Source organism: Streptopelia decaocto, assembly GCF_964273445.1.
Source record: "Streptopelia decaocto genome assembly, chromosome: Z".
NCBI classification, from domain to species: domain Eukaryota; kingdom Metazoa; phylum Chordata; class Aves; order Columbiformes; family Columbidae; genus Streptopelia; species Streptopelia decaocto.
Genome location: NC_138657.1, coordinates 31295888 through 31315135, shown reverse-complemented (window position 1 = coordinate 31315135; position 19248 = coordinate 31295888). Strand labels below are relative to the sequence as shown.

The 19248-nt window shown below is 39.0% G+C and overlaps 1 protein-coding gene across 3 annotated transcripts in view; it reads left to right on the top strand.

Moving 5' to 3' along the window:
* The first annotated feature begins 8277 nt into the window (after nt 1-8277).
* Nucleotides 8278-19248, top strand: part of FANCC (FA complementation group C) — an 83375-nt gene continuing 72404 nt past the window's right edge. The window contains exon 1 of one of the 3 annotated variants that reach the window (XM_082075735.1): nt 8278-8381. Coding sequence is in view for 1 of the 3 variants with exons in the window: in XM_082075734.1 (XP_081931860.1) it covers nt 9470-9472 (3 nt within the window). In the remaining 2 variants the exon portion in view is untranslated. Of the gene's footprint in view, nt 8382-8918; nt 8938-9426; nt 9473-19248 lie in introns of those variants that run through there. The other 2 variants (XM_082075736.1, XM_082075734.1) reach the window with 2 other exon arrangements.

The following is a 19248-nucleotide window of genomic DNA, read 5'->3' as shown; positions in this document are numbered from 1 at the left end:
ACAGTCCAATGATGTGAAGTAAAAGCCTATTACTGAGAAAATTTTAGGACTCTTGATATTTAGGGAATCAAGAATACCTAGTATTTCTAAATGTTTAAATTTTAAGACTGGAAATATTAATTATTCTTTGGTTCTTATTTGTATGAACTGTAGCTTAGAAGCAAACAAATTAGCATAGTGGATCAGGCCACTAGTATAGCAAGCTGGGTTATCTGTCTGCAGCAGTAGCCCACAGATATGTAACTCTGAGCTGTTATTCATGGATGCAGAATTTCTTGCACCAGTTTTATTGCTCACTGCAGTTTCATGCCAGCTTAGGCATCAATAACTGACAGGCTCCCTCACGCAGTCCTGCTCTCACAGCTGGGCAGGCTGGCACGAGAGAACTGAGGAGCACTTGAAGTATGGACACTACAGAGTTTAATACACAGGGCTCCTTGCACAATTTTTGTATTGGATACTTTGTCCAGATAAGTGAATTTTGGATAAGAGTTTGGATAAGAGGCAAAAAGGTTGCTTGCAGTTATTTTCAGGTAATGATGAGCTCCACGTGGTAGCACTTAGTAGGGAGGGGATTGAGCTTCATATTCCTGTTTGATAATATATTATTTAATGACAAAAACTATTTTCTAAGATCAAACCTCTACTTACATTATAGCTGCCCCCAGAGTTATTTTATGTCCTGTTAAAAAAACAAACAAACAAAAAACCATAAGTGTAAGGAAATGCATAATTAAATTCTAGGTTTGAGCTAAAGCTCTTGAGAAGCTTCCAGGGACACCACCGGGAGAAAACAAAGGGTGTGATACTGTGGGTACAAGAGAAACAGAGGGCAGGCAACTATTTCCAAAATAAATAAAATCTTGTACAGAGCAACAAACTCTATGCGTTAAACTGGCAATTATTGCATGAACAGTCTTATGAGATTTTTGGCTCTTACTTTCTTAAGAGTGTTTCCTAATACATTTAGATTTATTTTATATGTGATCTTAATTAATAGCATGGCATTGTGATGCTCAGATTTGGGCTGATGGAACACAATTTGTTTCAAATGTATTTATTTGTAAATTACAGATATATGTTCTCAAGCTTATCTTAATACAAGATCTGTCTTTGCTATTTTATGCAGTATCATGTACTTGCATATACATCTTTCATTTGTAGAGATAGCTGAAACAATGTCTTCAAACCAGGCTTTATATGGTCTGTACAAAGCTGTACCCTTTTGAACTGTATGCATTACGTGCATGTAAATGATTATCAGCTGTGAATCAGATTCACCATATTATATTATAGACTATTTAAAGGTGATCCAATGTAAATATTCAGTTAATGCAGCAAGGAAATTGAGGAAACAAAGGAACACTGTTTTAATGAGAGAATGATAGAAAACAAATTGATATTTTATCTGAGATGTCACGAGGAAGGGACTAAATCTGAAGATAGACAAGGTTAAAGAAAGGTTAATACCAATAAAGGAAGAAGGATTGCTAAAACAACTGAGAGGAGATTTATGAAAGGGTGCATTCCACAGATTTGCAACTGTGAGTATTGCAGGCAAAGGGGTGTGGATGACAAACTGTTTAAAGAAGCAGTGAAGGCACTGCAATATTGGAGTTACATTTCCTTTGAGAGGTCAAAGAAGCACCATATTGTAGTGTCCAATAAACTAAACGAAGAAAGGAGAAATATGGGGGGTTTGGTTAATGTATAGAGGATGTGGGGGCAAAGTTGGCAATTCACGAATTGGAGTTTCTGTTTTCTGCCATGGGCTGTATTGTTTCAGTCTTATTTTGATTAACACTATAATGACTGTGATTGTACAGACTTGCTATATACTATTGTGGTAGCAACTTTAGTACTCAGTGGAGATGTTTTTCATTTTGAAGGGAATTCCTACTTAGAGACTTTTGTGTGTTTGTTTGTTTTTGGGTGTGGTTTTTTGTGTTTGTTGTGGGGGGTTTTGGTTTTTGTCGGGGCAGGGGTCTGCAACACTGAAAAAATATGTAATTTGCCAAGGCATGAAGGCCGCACTAGCAGGTTGGTCTGCCTTACTGTGAACACAGGATCATATACAATATTCAGCAAATGCTGAAAAATGCAGACCATAGATTTAGCAAACTAGTAAGCTAAAGATGCCTCCGTGAGATTTGGTTAAAACCAGAGGTATCTTCTCAGTGTTTCTCCATCCAGTCTTCTTCTCCTGTGTTCTATGTCATTTTAGTACTTTACTATAAGTCAGCACCATGGAAGTCAACACTAGGGATACTACGGTTAATAGGTGGAAATTCATGCATTGAGTAAATATTGGTAATTTCTTCATTTTTCTACTGAGGTACAGAATTTATGTTACGCTTTGGATTTGTTTTGCTTTGATGGACACACATATTTTGGAAGGCTTAGAGATGAAAAGGCAAGTCTCATGTTTCAAAGACAACTATGCCAGTTTGGCAACTGCGCTTCCATTTTAATAAAAGCATTTCATCCAGATGATAAAAGGCATTTTTAAGAGAAATTATCCACTTATATGCTTATATTTTCTCCTTGTATTCTTCCACTTATCATTTTCACTGTGGACAGTGACTCTTTTGCTGCACTTCCAGTATAGTGGGATGTTACAAGGCAACATTCTGCTTCTACCTCAGTTTACGATTTGTATCATGCCACGAAAAGTTGAGGCAAACTATTTCTGTGTGGGAATTTGGCTTTTTGTTTCATTTCAAAATTTCTGTATTTAAAAGAAATCCAACTGTTTTACTAGCAAGATTTTACAGTGTTTGAAATTTCAGTTTCAAGTAGTGAAATATTTTTAAACTGTGAGGAAAAATTATTTTACTGACATTTAATTTCTTAATTTTAAAATCTCACTTGTTATAATCAAGTTTGCAAAGGAAAAAAACTAGACTTTCAGTGTGTGATGTCACTGAGTTCATTGATGTACTTTAAATTATGATGGTAACTTCATTTCCTAAGATTTAATGCTTCATAACTTGACACAAGTTTGCGTAATGATGTAAGTTATGAAAGGATATAAGGTTTTGTAGCTGCATTCTCATTCTCAACAGGCAGTTTCCCTCACCTCCAAACCTCTGTAAATTGGTTCAAGTGTGATTTTTATCACATTTTGTTGATTTCTTATTTTGGCTCCTGCTTGCTGCCAGTAAAACCAGCATTTCTCTCATTATTATCTTAAATTTTGCTAAAATTTCTCAGGTTCTAGAATGTGCAAACACCTCTTCTAGTTAAGGAGAATATTTTATAGAAAGTATGAAGGAATAGGATCACACACATGAAACTGAAATTCTCACTTAAGTATTTCATACTGTTAACAGCTATCAGTAACAGGTCAAGGCAAAGTCATTAACTTTCCATTCTATAGCAAGTACTTTATGCTCCTTCCATATATGCCATGGAAACTTTTCAAGGTATCAACAGAGAATACCACAGAAATGAGTAAGTTCTCTGCTCCTGTGCACTGTGCTTAGTTCTTGTTCTCCGGTATCCATCAAGTGTTCAACCATCACACAACAGCAGCAGGACATCATAGAATATTTTATATCTTTGCTGTCTTAGTGTCTTGAGAATTATCAACTTCACTCTTTTTTTTTTTTTTTCCTTTTTCTGCAGCATATGGTGAGAGTGCAGATAGGTACACAGAAAGGAGTTATTTCCGGGATTATTTTCCTCAAGGAACCTTTTAAACTATAGACAGAAATACAATCAATCACCAAATTAAATACTTCAGCTTCTCTAATAATGCACATATTGGAAAGATACATGATAAGACAAATTATGAAAATCTTGACTGTGTCAAGATTAGTTAATCAATTGACATATGTTATAATTTCCAAATTGTATCCTTGTGAACATATATTTTATAAAAGACTGAGAAGTACCAAGGGCACAGCTTTAATACATAGTAAAACTCATAAAATCTGGTTTAAGGAGCATTAAATGCCATTGGCCTATTCAGGGCAAATTTTTTAGAATGCTGCAGAGGTTCCTCAGCTAAAGGCTTGATAGTTTTTGCATTAAAAAGAAACCAAACTTATTCACCTATCACTAGGGACACAGTAGACAGCAAATGGTCCTGCCCTTCTTAGGAACAAGTAAATCTCCCCAGGATATCAAATTAAAATGAACAACAAGCAAATCAGCAATCACAAGGAGAGGAAAAATTATTCCAGTCTCAGAATAAAGACTGCATGACACCATCAACCAGATTTGCAGAGCCTCGTGCCTCCAAGAAGCAAGTCCACTTCTCCTTACTAAAGATGGTTCTTTATTTCATAGAACGGCACAGAAAACGTAAGCAATGCTGAAGCATTGAATTGGAGATATGAGAGAGAACAAACACCTGGAAGTCAGGGTGTCAGTAGCTATTACCCTAACAGTTGCTGAAAATACTGTATTTTAGTGGGGAAATTTTCGAAGATATAATCGCCAGCTAGAAATGACACATCTGCCTATTCAGAAATCCCCCAGTGTGGGTAGCAAACAGCAGTAAATTGAAATGTATTGGTGACATACTGTGGCATAATGTCTTTGTAGAAATGGGAAACCTCTCCAATATCACTGATTGTTTGCTTGACACTCTAATACTTGGGCAGTTCCACTTCCATCCATAAAGGACAGCAATAGGTATGCAGCAGCTACATTAGCTTCTTCTTGTCTTGTAGCAACCACTTTCAACTACCTACAGATCTCTATGAAGGTACACATAATGTTCAGTCCAGCTAAAGGGTCTGAGGGCATTTTGCTTGGTACTGTGCATTTGTTTATTTAAGCACAATCTCTTGTGTTGCTTAAAGCAGTATGTGCTCTTTAGACAATCACTATAATGTGCACAAAATATATTACATATGTGGTGGTCATGTGCACTGATAAATTATATTTACCATGCACCTTTGTATGTCTCACCTGCAGTTCGTCCCATCAATCTATCTCCCCCAGTATTTACTCTAACATTCCAAACCTCTGAGCAGCTTCACACAGCTGGGACTTTTTTTTTTTTTTTCCCCCCAAAACCTGCCAAAGATATGTTTCCTTCTTTTCCCCCAAGAGGGGATTTTTTCCTACCAAATTAATACTGGCCAAAAGACAAAATGGTGATTTGCTGCCCCAAATCAAAGTCTAATATCTGCTGCATCTCACCAAAGTGCAAAGCATAACAAGGGGCTTCTACAACATACTTTGGGGAAGCAGAGATTGCTCAGCTTCTGAGGGAGCAGCCAGCAAGTTTCAACTATTTGGAAGATCCTTTCTTAAATATTCAAGTTTTGAAGTTATGGCATTCTTATCTATTTCTGATGAGTTTTAAAAGTTTCAAATTTTTTTGGAAGTTTCAAAAATTTACTACTAGTAATTCGCTGTTTGAGACTGGGCAGCTGGATTAGCTCTATATACAATAGAACCTGCTACAAAGATCAAGACTACAAAAAATAGTCCCAATAGCATTTTTTTACACTCAAATGTTCTGCATTTATTAAATGTACAAGAGTGGCAAACTGCATGCAGAACGTCTGAAGTAACATAAGGTTTGTACTGGCATTCATTTGATTTGTACTACCCAATTAATTACTCAAATCATTGCCACTTATTTTGTGACTGTTTAAAACGAGGGGTCATTTGAAGGTAACACTACGAAGTGTTCTTTCCACCCATTAGAGTTTATGCATATTAACTATTTGTTTTCATCTTTGCTATTATATTTATTCCTTTTTTTATACATGTGTATAATATACCTGATACCACAACATTCTTAAATGCAAAGAAGAAAATTAGCTCTGAGGATGGTACAAACATCAAGCTGATTAATGAAGATGGCTTTTTGCTACTCCGTGACTGTGGAATAGAAATAGACGTTGGACAACAATGGAATATGTTCAGCCAGAAACATGAAAAATGATGTTATCAAACTTCTTCCAGTCAAGTGTCTTCCACTGTACCAGAACAGTTCTGTGCTTCAGCAATGTAATAATTAATAATGTTGCCAACTAAGGAAGTGTTAAAGAAATGATGTTAGAAAACAAAAATTCTCCCATGTTTTCATTTGACAAGAAAGAGGAGTAGAATGATTAAAGACTTGTATGAGTTATGAACCGGGCTCACCGTGCAAACAAGGGCATTACACCCAAAGCTCCAAGTGGTGCTCTGCAGATGTGCTGGATGTGTGGGAAACATCTCGCCAGTTTGTCTTGGTGGGTTGCCTGATGAGCAGTTGCTGCTTCCCAAGAAAGTACTTTGAAACGTCCACAGACAAGCCTCTAATGCATCAGGTGCTGCTGATCTGATGGGATGAAATGAAAAAAAGTGGTGTAAGTATTCATACATGGGGATCTCACTATTTGGGTAGGTTGAATTTGCCTATGTACCAAAGGGGATTTTGTCTCATTTTACAGACAACTGAAAGCAGTGGTGGCCAGAAAAGAGTAAGGAGCTTGGACATCAACTGGACTGGGTAAAGTGGAAAGAGGAAAACCAGCAACTTCAGCTTTAGCAGCAGTGCTAGTTCTACAGTTACGCAGAATACAAATCTGGAACACAAATCTAATACAAACTAGCCTGTTAATTCAGCCTAATGATGTCAGTGGTATTTACTTTAAAATCCATCTGAAAAGATACATTCCAACCTAGGTTCAAGATAGCAAGCATTTTCCCTTAGTGACTTTATTCTTTCAAATAATTGGTTTTGTTTTTCTTTAGGTAGGATCATGAGTGCTTCACTATCCACAGTTTCAAGGAGAAAGAACAGAATAGTGTACGCAGGAACAAGAAGATGCTAGGAAAGGAAGAAACCCTAAGTGCTGACAGCTTCTCAAAAAGGCGGAAATACTGGACCCATTTCCCACCAGTTCTTCATTGCCAAGTAGTGAATGTGGCGGGGTGGAAAAACTACTAGGGTAAACAGGAGGAGTAGGTGAGCAAAAGAGTAAGAATGACAGGACGGTGGATGAAGTATAAGCCTGTCAGCGGGCTAGGGAGTGATGAGCAGACTGGCACCAAGCAGTCAGAGTGTGTAGGGTTGGTATTTGCAGCAGGATTTCCTAGAGGACCAGCATAACTCAACAGTGGTTAAGCGATAAGAGTACAGCTCTTGGTAGTACTGATGTTTTTTAACAAATTGAGGGCTAGTACGGTGTACCATGTGTGTATTGCTCATTTTTAGTACCGGTACAAATTTCATTTAGAGAAATCAGTTATATTTTCAAGCCCTAAGTTTATTCAAAGCAAAGTTTATTATCTACCACGTGTACTCCCACTGTTCGCATTTATTTTTTTTCACACAGGTGAAAAGGCCTGTTGGTGTCGAGAAAACTTCAAACAAGCAAACGTTTAACAAGTTTTGCACTTAGTCTTACCAAAAGAGTAAAAACCCAAAGGATTTATTCATTCATGGTGAGTCATGGGCAAGTACCTTCACCTGGCCACCGTAACCAAACTGTCCGTGGCAGACTCACCACAACACTCACTGGGGGCATAACAACCCTGTCATTTTTATTTCCCTGTGGAGTTGTTACCTCCATTGTACAAGAGGATCAAAACTGGCTTTGACTATCTCGCTCTGCTTCACCTGGCACAACTTCAGGTACGCAGGTGTAAGGAACATTTAACGAAGAACTGTTGTTTTTACATAACTGAGGATCTGGTGCCTGACTCCAGCAGGGAGGAATGACTGAGAGACATTGGACTGTGAATCATTAATGTAAAACATGGTCTTTTCCCGGGATATACACTGATACCTGTATACATACTGATATTTACAAGTTAATTTAGAAGGAAAGGTAGCCAAAGTACCAGGAATGCATATTTTGAATAGATCGATAAGGGGAAGGGTAGTGTAAGCATCTTGGTAGTCTGTAAACCCTGAAGTACCCAACCAAAGGGGAACAGCGGAGGGAAATTGCGGCTGGGACTTGGGGGGGATATAAGCAGGGGATTTTTGCCCTATTACGTGTGCCTGTCTTTAGGTAGAACACCCAGTGTTGCAATATCGTTACTAGGAAAAATCGCTTTGCTGAGAGATCCTGCCTGAGCCTGTTATATTTGCAAAATAATTGTTTCCTACACAGGTGACACGAGAATCTTGGTTCCCAGTCACTTAGGAGCCCTTAGAGGTCACCGGCCGCGAAGACGCACAGACCTTTTGTGTCAAACCAAGCTCACACTGCCCCCCTCCCCGTTTGAAGCCGGAAGCGTGTGGGGCCGGACCCGGAGGAGCGGAACGGGATGGAGCGGAGGGGGAAGAGCGGGGAGGAGAAAAACGGGCGGCGCGGAGGACTGCGGGGAGCGGCCCCGCCCCGCCCCCGCGCAGGCGCACGGCGCACGCAGGGGCAGAGCGCGCGAAAATTCCAAACCGGCGGCGCGAGCCGGGCCGCGGGGTAAGGCGCTGGCGAGGGGGCGGAGCCGAGGCCGGGAGCCGGTTCAGCGGCGGGGGGTGAGGGGTCTGTGCGCGGTTCCTCCCACCCTTCCGCGCAGAGCCATGAGCTCCGGGCCGGCCGCCAACTCCGCGGCGGCGGGGGCCCTTTCTGCTCGCTGAAAGGGGAGCGGCGTTCCCCGCCCGATCCGCGCCCGCCGGGCTCGTCTCGGTGGCCGCGGACGCCCCGTCGAGGCGGAGCGGAGGGGGCGCGGGCAAGGGGACCCGCGCACGCGTGGCTGCGCTGGAGCGGGCCGGGGGCTGTGCGGAGGGCAGCGAGGGCCCACTGCCCTGCGCCGCGGGAGCTGGCGGCGGGGAACCGGCCAGGGGGGACCCTGCGTCGGCACCGAGCGTTCCGCTCTGCCGGAGGAACGCGGCTGTGGCGCGGAGGCCGGCGCTGCGCTCCGTTGTACATCCCGTGCGCTGCGCACCGAGCGTCCCCACCCGGGGCTGCCCCCGCTTCCCCCGTTGCTGCTGCCGCGATGTGAGGCCCTGGTTCGGTGCGCCTGCAGGGGAAAGGGGTTTGTGCTACGCTTCTCCAAAAAAAGCGTTCAGCTTTTTAGTGAGAATGCTGGTTAGGCTGTGGGCTGTCAAAGATCATGGAACTATAGAACCATAGCATATCTCGAGTTGGAAGGGACCCACAAGGATCATCGAGTTCAGATCCCTACTCTCCTAAAGGGGCCTAACTTCTTACAGCATAGCAAAAAACGTTGTCAAATTTTTTAGGCGCAGTCTTTCAGTGAAATTTTGGCAAAGGACTTCAGAATAGTTAGTTCCACTGAAAACAGGTTGGTTTTCTTGGGAGGTAAGGTTTTGAATACATTGATAGACAGGAGGGAAATTTAACCTAGCTATTTTCTGCTGAATAGGGCTAAAGGTAAGATTTTGAAGAAATGCCTGTTTCTGGAGATGAAGGGAGAGGGGAAGGCAAACACCTGAACTATTACGTTCCTTGGAAATATTAATAAAGTAATCCCTGTTTTGTTTCTAAAAAGGAGACACCTGCCTGCAAAGGATATTATGCTTAGAATGCCACAGAAAGGATACTAAATGGTACTTGTACTGAGTAACTCCCCTAACTACTGCAAATGATTGATTTAAGGTATCTCTGTCACCAGTCTTTTTATTGTTTGCACATGGAGGTACCTCCATACTCTGGGAGTGGTGTTTTGAACAACCCAGTCTTAGTTGTTTTTTTTTCTCCTTCCACACAGTGAAGGCTCTGGGGAAGAAGGTGGGATCTTTTACACCTAGGTTGCTTCTGCACCTTCTAGGCTGCTAACTTTGTAGCTTCATAGTAGAAATGGGTCTTGATACACTGGTGAAGCACTGGAATGGCTTGTGGTAATATGTGGGGCCGCATGCATGTTCCGGTTAACAGCTATCACTTGGTCAGTATCATCTGGTACTGAAAACATTTTGAAAAGAGAGAGACTTCCCTATCTGCGCTGTCTGCATCTTGCTATTCCCCTTTGTTGAAGGAACTTTGGAAACTGAGCAATAAAATGTTATTTTGTGATTCATGTACATGGTAAGTGCAACTATAATACATAGATACCTGCCTAAATAGTTTACAGAGAGATGGAGTAAAAGGTTTACGGCTTTGTTTCTGATTTAGCAGTACACCAACTTTTGTACTGTGCAATCTGACACTCACAGACATCTGCTCTGGTCGAGGAACTCCAGAATAGTATGCTTTTACAGAATACTGTCAGATAGTATAGCTGGCCTTTTATTCAAACGAAAGATTAAGGAAGACTAATGCCTTGTAAGTGTTGGGAGAAGTTTGAAAAAAGCAGGATCTTGAGAATTTGGAATTTTTTTCAACATGTAATTATAAGGATGTGAATCTTGCTTCCCCTCTCCCTCCCTCCACCCCCAGTGCAAATTCTATGAACCTTTTTTGTAAAGGCAAAGCTTTCTTGTTTGCGGCCGTTAAACCGAGAAACATTAAATTTATTCTCTGAGGTACATGGCTTATTTGCTTTGTTATTTGGTTTCATGTCCAGCTTCCCTTCTTTGCTCATTTCAAAAATTGTGTCATCACAATTCATCATCATGTGATACCTGAAACAGAGGTTGAGATATTTATTAGAGTATATTGTGAGCTACTGACAAGCCTATGAAAATCTTCTGTCTGTGGAGGTTTGGTGCTGCTGGAAAGCCCTCTTGTTCATCGTTTTTCCTCCCTGTTGGGGAGTCTGCCGCCTCCTCTCCCCGTGGATGTTTGTTCACGACTGCCATCTCTTGGGCAGAAGCCGACCTGCCGAAGGCTTATGATGGTTGTTCTCCAGTGGTTGGTTTGCAATGACAATATAAACGCTGCTGAAATTGCCCCTCAGTGGAAACTTGTCTTTAGAAAACATGGCAGTGGGGAAGTATGAGTATGGAGCAGAACTGGAAGGTTATCTTTTCACTTGCAGGCATTTCTGTGGTTTTTATCTCGGTATCTTTGGAAAATGAGATCTCTGTGATTCCACGTCTTTATGTCTTTGGCCACTAAGAACTGAACATGTTAACCAATTTTAACTAAGTTTGGAAGCAGGATGGGGGTTTGAAAACAATTATATTCCAATACATTTTGAGACAGACTGTTGTTCCACATGATGTTTGGCAGTAGTTCTCCATCTAGTCAGCGCATGCACAATGGCCAGCTGGGTGGTATGTGCGTTAAATTAACCACAGGATGCCATGGGTGAAAGTGTCATAAGGGACGCCAGTGGAGATGAGGTTTTAAGAGTGATGTTATGGAGAGTTAAAGCAACAAAGAAGGTACTAGACACAGTTCAGTTAATGAAGCAGCCTTGTGCACTCAGTGTGCTTTTAAACCGTAATTCCTTTTATTTCTTTTTGCCCAAGCCATATGTTGCAGTATACTGACCTAGAATTGTGAAAGTGCTGATGTTTACAAAGATATCTTTCAAAAGATGGGTGAAGGCTCTTGTGAAGGGTGGGTGAAATAATTTTTGCTTGAAGCAATAATTCAGAAAATGTTGAGAGTCCTTTAATATATATGGAATAGTTTTTCACATTTACAGGAAGATACATATATTGCATGAGATTAATCACAAATAAAAATCTTCAGTCTTTGATTTATCAAATTTTAAAATTTTTATTAGTACAATGTATTTTCTGCCAGCCTGATCCAAAAATGCACATATATATGCTGGGTTCTAAAGATCTCATGTATAACAGTAGAACAGCTCCCAAAAATCAATTTGAATCTTGAATTAAACAACTTTCACTAAGAAGGGTATTCCCACACCAGATTTTCTGGTTAATATTATCATAAATGACTGTCATTATTATCAAGGTTGCTAGAGTTCTGACAGTGGTAATGCCGATGAAAAATCTGTTTTCCTTCACGTAGCCTTGGAATTAAAAAAACTTTTGTGTCTTGAAAATTGGTGGCACATCCCACCAACTTCTGAGACCATGGTAGGAACAGGTAGTTAGCCTACTTTGTAAGTTATAGAAATGTAGAATATGTTAAATATTTTCTCCTTGGTGAGGGCAAATAACTTTGTGGTATTGCAAAAATATTTAAAAATTAGTAAGACTTAGTTATGCAGTTCACTGTAGAAATGATACTGATTTTAGATGGCTATGACAAGTGGTGTGTGATGATTTGGGGTTGAACACTGTAGCCCTAATACAAAATACTTTTTATTAGTGTTATATCAGTCATAAACTAATTAAACAAATTATTGATAAGTCACAAAGAGAAATCTATATTAATTTAACAAAATTAAAATCTTCTGCATTTGGGAGTTTTTAGTTACAACTCCGTTAACATCTTTTCAAGAGTGTTTTTACTCAAACCGTGTAATAGTAAAGCATGGACTCATGTCAGATGATATTTGCCAGAGGCTTCTCATATTGATCTTTTTAACTGTTAATCTTGAATATGGTTGCAGAGTTCTGGCACAGAAATTCTGCACTCATTTTTAACTTTTAATAGAAATTCTATAGGTAAGCAATGCCATGAGTTATATTTTGTAAACTTACTAGTTGTGAATTATACTGATACTATTGGACACAATCTAAAGACAGATGGCTTGCTCAAATGTAATCTGCACAGCATCAGTTAGTTATGGTAATAATGGTGAAATAAAGTCTAGGAGGCTACTGCAGCACACGATACTTCATAAATCTTTGAGAGCAGTAAGTTATTTTTGCTCACAAATGTAGCAAATCTGATGTTATCAAACATGTATTTTTAGTTTGATGTAAAAAAAAAAAAAAGGGAAAAAAGTAGACTGTACTCTTAAACTTTAAAATCAGATCAGCACAAATCAGGCTCCTGTAGAGGTGAAGCAGAACAGGCCTTGGAAACTGAAATGATTTCTTTAGTGTTGTGTGTGAGGTGTGTCAGAAGTGAGAGTCGGACTCTTAGGCTTCTGACTCCTTGAGCCAAACTGCAAAGCTGTCCTTCCTCCCTACTAGTAGATTCACTAGACATGTTTATTTTATAAATCTTGATTAACTATGTGACAGTATTGAAATACTCCAAACAGTGACTGTAATAAAGTATCGTAATATACAACTAAATTGACATATATGAGTGTCCAAGGAGTAGAAGCCAAGAGACATATCACTAACTAATATTTTTTTCCTATGTTGTACATTAGAAGTTTTCATCTATCATCAACTGACCCAAATTCATAGGGAACTCCCCACAGAATACCATAATTATATAGCTTTAATTTCACATAAAGGGTGATGTTGCTAAATTGTGAGTTTTTCATGAACAGATGTGACAAAAATCTTACTGGCAGGTAACAGGATCCACTATTAGCAGATTGAAAAGTACACACATGTAGAATATGCAAGAGTAACTGAGAATTCCCCAGATCAATGCCTCATCACTTTGAATGTCACTACTCTGTCTGCAGTCTGAATGCCCATATAGCTGATTGTTGCTGCAATATGATTTTGACTGAGTGAATCACTGAAAGTCTTTGCTCTAAATGTGTCTGAGGAAACTTACATCTTCTTGTTTGCGAAGAATGAATAGCCTGATTCAGTGCCTGTGAATAGCATGACTCCAGGGACAAGTGTCTGTGGAACTCTGTTAAAATAATGTACAACAAAGAGGTGCAGATGTTGATGTGGATGTCATTAAGTTATTTTTAATCTTCTGAAGAATACCCTTTTCTTTTTCTGTCAGATGTACTTAGTCCCATAAATACATCTTTATTCAGAAGATTTTATTCTGTGGCTATTTCTGGGTGTGACTGGTCAGGGAGGGAGGGCAGAAAAGTATGAGACTCTTAGGTAAGGTTTTTTTAATGGCAAAGAAGAATGCATTCTTGTATTCGCAAACTTTCTTTCATTGTAAGTGGACTGTGTGAATGCTTTTCACAGAATTTCAGTAGCGTCATCTATGTTAGAATAAATATGTGTGATTTTTACTTACACTTATGCTGTCACTAGAGTTCATATGAAAGTAAGTTTCTGTGGTAAAAACTGGAAAGAAGATGTTTTTCCATGATTGTTGTGTGTTCATTTTCTTTTTAGTGGAATATGGCCCTTCACTATTGCACAAACCGTTGTGTCATGTTTGAGAAGCTTAGGTGGAATAATGTATTATCTTTGAGGAAATTGGTGAGAAGCAGTGTCGTCTAATGGGCTACAACATATGAGATTTGTGTCTTTTATCTCTTTCTGTCATTTGTTTCCTCACTGACTTTGAATAAGTAATTTTCTCTTTCCTTACACTTACGTAGGAAAGCTTTAACTCTGTGGAGCTGAAGAGTTTCAATGCAAGGCATATGCTTCATTACTGTAGTAAATATTAGAAGTTCTTAGAAAAAACAGTTCTAGAGATTTTTGGAGAAAAGGAATTCACTTAGTGTAAGCAAGATCACTCTATACACTGTATGAATAACTCTGGATATCAAAACCATAGGCAGTATTTCAACTGTTGTTCAAGTACTTGCGATAGAGTTTGGACCACGTGTCGTCTTATATCTCTGTAAGTCAGGTAAAGCTTGAACTTAGCAGAGTTGTATGGCTTACTAAATAAGCATAATTATTGCTAATATAAAGAGGCATAAATATTGCTAATATGAAGCCCTTTAGTGTGAACTTACAGTTTAATTGAAGAAAGGCTAGTTGTTTTTCTCTGTGTCTAAATAGATTATGTCCCTGTCGTCATCTCCCTCCCCCTGCCTCCTTTTAGGTTTAATATGTACAGGCAGAAGTGAATGCTGGTATACTAATACTAAGGAATATAGTTTTCTTTTACATTACAGGTCAAATATGACTTCTCTGAAGAGACAACTAGTGTTCTAACTTGGTGTGTACAAGCTAATGTATGTTCTACTTATGCTTGGAAACTAGGGAATTACTGCATATGTGTTAATTGCAGGACTTAAAGTGAAACATCTAAAAAGCAAAAAAAAAAGGAGGTTTCAGTGTATATGCAACCCCCCCTCACTGGTAGCTCAAAGTATGTTAATTCTCGAAAGGAAGGAATGCTGTTTATTTAATGGTGTAACTTTGAATTCATCTCTAGTTTTTTTTTCAGAGGAACTGAATTTTAAGGAAATATTTCATTGTATTCCACTCAAGCAGTATACAAACACAAGTTAATTAGAGAGGAGGTTTGTTGATGTGGAAGCTTAGATGATTGGTTTTGTTTATAAAGAGAACAGAATGAACAGAATATTTTGGGACGTCACCCACCTCTCTAGGAAGCCTGTTCCAGTGTTTGAGCACCCTGTATGTAAGGAAATGCTTCCTCATGTCCAGTGTAACTCCCCCGGCACAGCTTTGAGCCCTTCCCACACATCCTGTCACTGGATCCCAGGGAGAAGAGCTCAGCACCTCCTTCTCCACGTCTCCTCCTCAGGAAGCTGTGGAGAGCAATGAGATTGTCCCTCAGCTGCCTTTTCTCCAAACTAGACAAGCCCAAAGGCCTCCGCGCTCCTCACAGTTCATGCCTGCCAGGCCTTCCACCAGCTTTGTTCCCGTCCTTAAGGACCTTCACATCCATTTAAAATTGTGTGGCGCAGAACTGCACACAGTTCTCAATGTGAGGCTGCACCAATGCTGAAAACACCAGGATAATGACCTGTTTTGACAGGCCGGTTACACTGTGTTTGATGCCCCCAGGATGCAGTTTGCCCTCCAGGCTGCCAGGGCACACACTGACTGGTACTGAGCTGCTGCCAACCAGCACCCCCAGATCAGTTTTTTTCTCAAGAAGTGTTGCTCTGTAGAGAAGAGGTTGAAGAAAGCCTTTTAGGCATATGAAGTTACAGTAAAAACATCTAATAGTGGATTTAAGCTGCAGGAGACAGTAATAGCCAGGTGAGAAAGTTTGACTGAGAAAGTGCAAGTTGGTACAGAAATTACTCTGTGTCTAGCTAATTATGATTCGTTTACTTCTTTGCTTTGGCTTACATGAAGCTATATAGCTAGAGCATAAAATTTGCCGGAAGAGGGTAATGAAAACTTAACAGTAGGAGTTTGCATCAGATAGCTCACAAAATACTGAGGGATGTGATAGCTGGCAGATTTGGTATAGGAAAAGGGGTACAAACAATAAATTACATCCAACAAGAATTTGCCATTTTTGCTGATAGGTCTAACATCTCTGATACAGTGACTTGGTGAGCTCTTATGTGGATAAACTTCTCAGTGTTTTGAAGGCATCATGTGAAATTCAGGCTCCATTGAGACTAACAAAAATTTTGCTGCTGATGTAAACAGAATCAGAATTTCATTCTTTTGTCTTACTGAGGAAGGATATTGAAAGGTGATGAGATGTGCTTCACCTTTTGATTTCTAGAAGATGATGAAGGTGTGTACTTGTTTGTGCTTCCATTTACCATGCACAGTATGTCGTTTCTATATTTTGTCATATATTGTTGCTACCTTTCTGTGGTAGGTCACTGTGGTAGTGATGAGAGTTAAGCACTTCAGATATGGAAGAACAAGCAAGGAGTGAAAGGGTAAGCTAGAAGCCCCCACTTTCTATAAGTCTGGCTTGTGTTTCAGAAGGCCATGTTGGTCTGCTTAACATCAGCGTGCACTGGTCAAGTTTGGGATTTGCTTTATTGCCTTGAAACAAATTTCCATTTTGTACAAGCATCTGATGCCCTGCTTTATGTGGGCATTGCTGTGTTCTGATCTAACTAGTTCTGACATTGAAATTCTTTTAAATTAGGACATTGTATGGAGCCTTCTGCTAGAGGTAGAAAGGTACTTTACCCCATTGTCTGTTTTATCATCTTAAATTTAGCTTTAAAAAAAATGCTTGTGGTGTTGGAGTCGTAATAGGTTGGTGTATTTCCTGCAGGAATGACATCCAGTGGCTTCTGATCAGACTTTGTATTCAGTTTGTGCCTAAAAACATACTAATCCATTCCGTAGGCTGGTGATGACATCTTTTCTGTATGGAAGTGATAATTAATTGCCTTGTTGTCCTGTTAAGATTCATTATGGAAAGTTAACAAATAACATCTACAAAAATTACTGATATTGCTCCTAAATGTCTTTCTTATCTTTTACTGTTTCCTTGGATAAAAGATAAGAATTAGATGGATATGCTGAGATATTATTTCTGCCTTTCCCATTAAAGAAAGTTTTATTCTTAGCCTCTTGAAATGAGGTCAGAAGGAAGATCTGCTGCATGATAAGCCTGCCATTGGAATCAGAAAGTTTTCAAATCAATTTTTGTGTGAAGTGGTTGGTATTATCAGGGAAGCTCATAAATAATTTTTTGTTCATGAAGCTTATAGCCTGATGAACGAGAAGGAGGAGGCTCTTTTATAATCAGATAGTCCTGTTGTGGAGAGGAGATGTAATGTTTTCAGTGTTTCAGAAAGGGAGATCTTGTATGTAACTCAGCACTGCATGCTTCCTCAGGGCTTTGAGTCTTCTTCAGTCCTGCAGGGCAACAGAACACAACTGGAAACATAATTTCGCTGTTTGCAGTAGTACTGAGATTAAGCCTCTGCTAGAGGTTTAATACTTAGGCTGTCCACAGAAGTAGCCTTGCTAGTGGTCACAGTCCCTTAAAGATCAAAACTTGTCTCTTTTTCCAGTGAGACCTGATAATGTAATTCAGAATGCAGATCTGACAACTGTTAAAATAGTAATTATCAGAGAAAACACAGGAAACAAATAGAGGAGCGAAAGAGAGGAGTTAATTATTTTCCCTAGGAGAATTATTAGTCTAAATGTTGAATGATAATGCCAACCATCAGCTTGATAGCTATTTAGTTTACCAGATTTTGCATGTTGCTTAGCTGGTGCTCGTTCCTTTCTTTTGAGAAAACTCTGTTCTTCAGTGTTAGTTTCAAAGGATGATGTATTTGCATGCCATTTGTTTCAGTTCAGAAAGTCTTCATATAAACAGGCACTTTTCTGTAATAGTGGTTTGTTCTTGCTGCAAAGTATCTATGGATGTAGGCACACAGAGGAATAAGCAAACTTGCTCTTCTCCCAAAAGTTATTAAAGAAAAAATCAACACTAATCAACACTGTACGTAAGAGCACTCTTCAGAATCAAGATGGAAATTGTTATCTAGATTATTCTTGACTGCTGGACTGCCAGTGAGTGTCGATTAGACTTAATACCAACCTATAAACCAGCCTGTGAACCTAATTTCTCAAAAAGGGACACTGTGAAAAATACAATGACAGGAATAAATTATATGCATTTTTAATTTTAAATAGTCTTTACTCTTGGGCTTTTCTGATGTTTCTAAAAAATTACTCACTTTTTTCCTAATAAACTTTTTCTGAATTTATTTTGAGGGGGCTAGTAATAGATTTTCTTTAAAGTTGGAAATAAATAATGTTTGATCTTACTACTTAAATATGTATTACATTTTCCTTTTGTTCTTGCCAAGTAAAGGTAGAGTTGTCAAGGTGAAGAATAAAAATATACTTGTGGGAATAAGGTGAAAGAATCTAATAGACATTTTATGTAGTGAAATAATAAATGAGAAAATAGTATGTATGTTCTGGATAACTGCTACTTCTTTTCTTTTCGGATGACCTCAAAATATCATGCATTAGATAGTAAATTTGTGATGTGATTATCATAATCTTTGAAAGATTGCAACAGTAAGTTATTAGTCTTCTGGTATCAATCATGCTGTGTCATAATCAAGCTAAGGGTGATTAACTAAGGAGTCAAAATCATGATACCTTTTGAGTATATAATATACTGAAGTGCTTGCCTAATATCTAGTCTCCTAATTCTTAGTATTTGTCTCCCAATATCTGTTAGAGTAATAAAATGCATAAAAAAGGACTATTCTACTGCTTTTGTAAGTGTTAACAACCCTGAAAATAAATTGGAATTTGGAATGTATGTTTATGTGTTCTGTTAGCTCAACAGTGACCTGTTCTGCTTGGGACCTTTAGACCCTGATGTCATATAAGTATTTTAACTGTTTTCATCTTTTGTTTTGTCCTTACAAGCTGAGATTGCTGATGGGCAAGATCTGAGAGAGGAGATGGAGTAATGGAAAGTGTGCATTTGGAGTGTGGAGCTATGGTTCAAGGAAAAGTACACAAATGAGAGCTTTGTACCTTGAGTGGAAGTTTTTGCCACATTTATTTCAAATGCTGTGACATAAGGCAATATTGTACCTTAATGGTATCTCACAGATACTTCCACTTGAAATGCTTTTATTTATTTAAAAATAACAGCTGAATTTACAAGATTAAAGACAAACTAAGTAATAAAAGTTTAGTAATAATTTTTTGAAATCTACTAAAGCCAGATTTAGGGACTTTGAAAGCTGTGGAAGTTAGTGAATTTTCTGTGATTGACAGAAATTCTTTCTGAGGAGCTGTGATGTTTT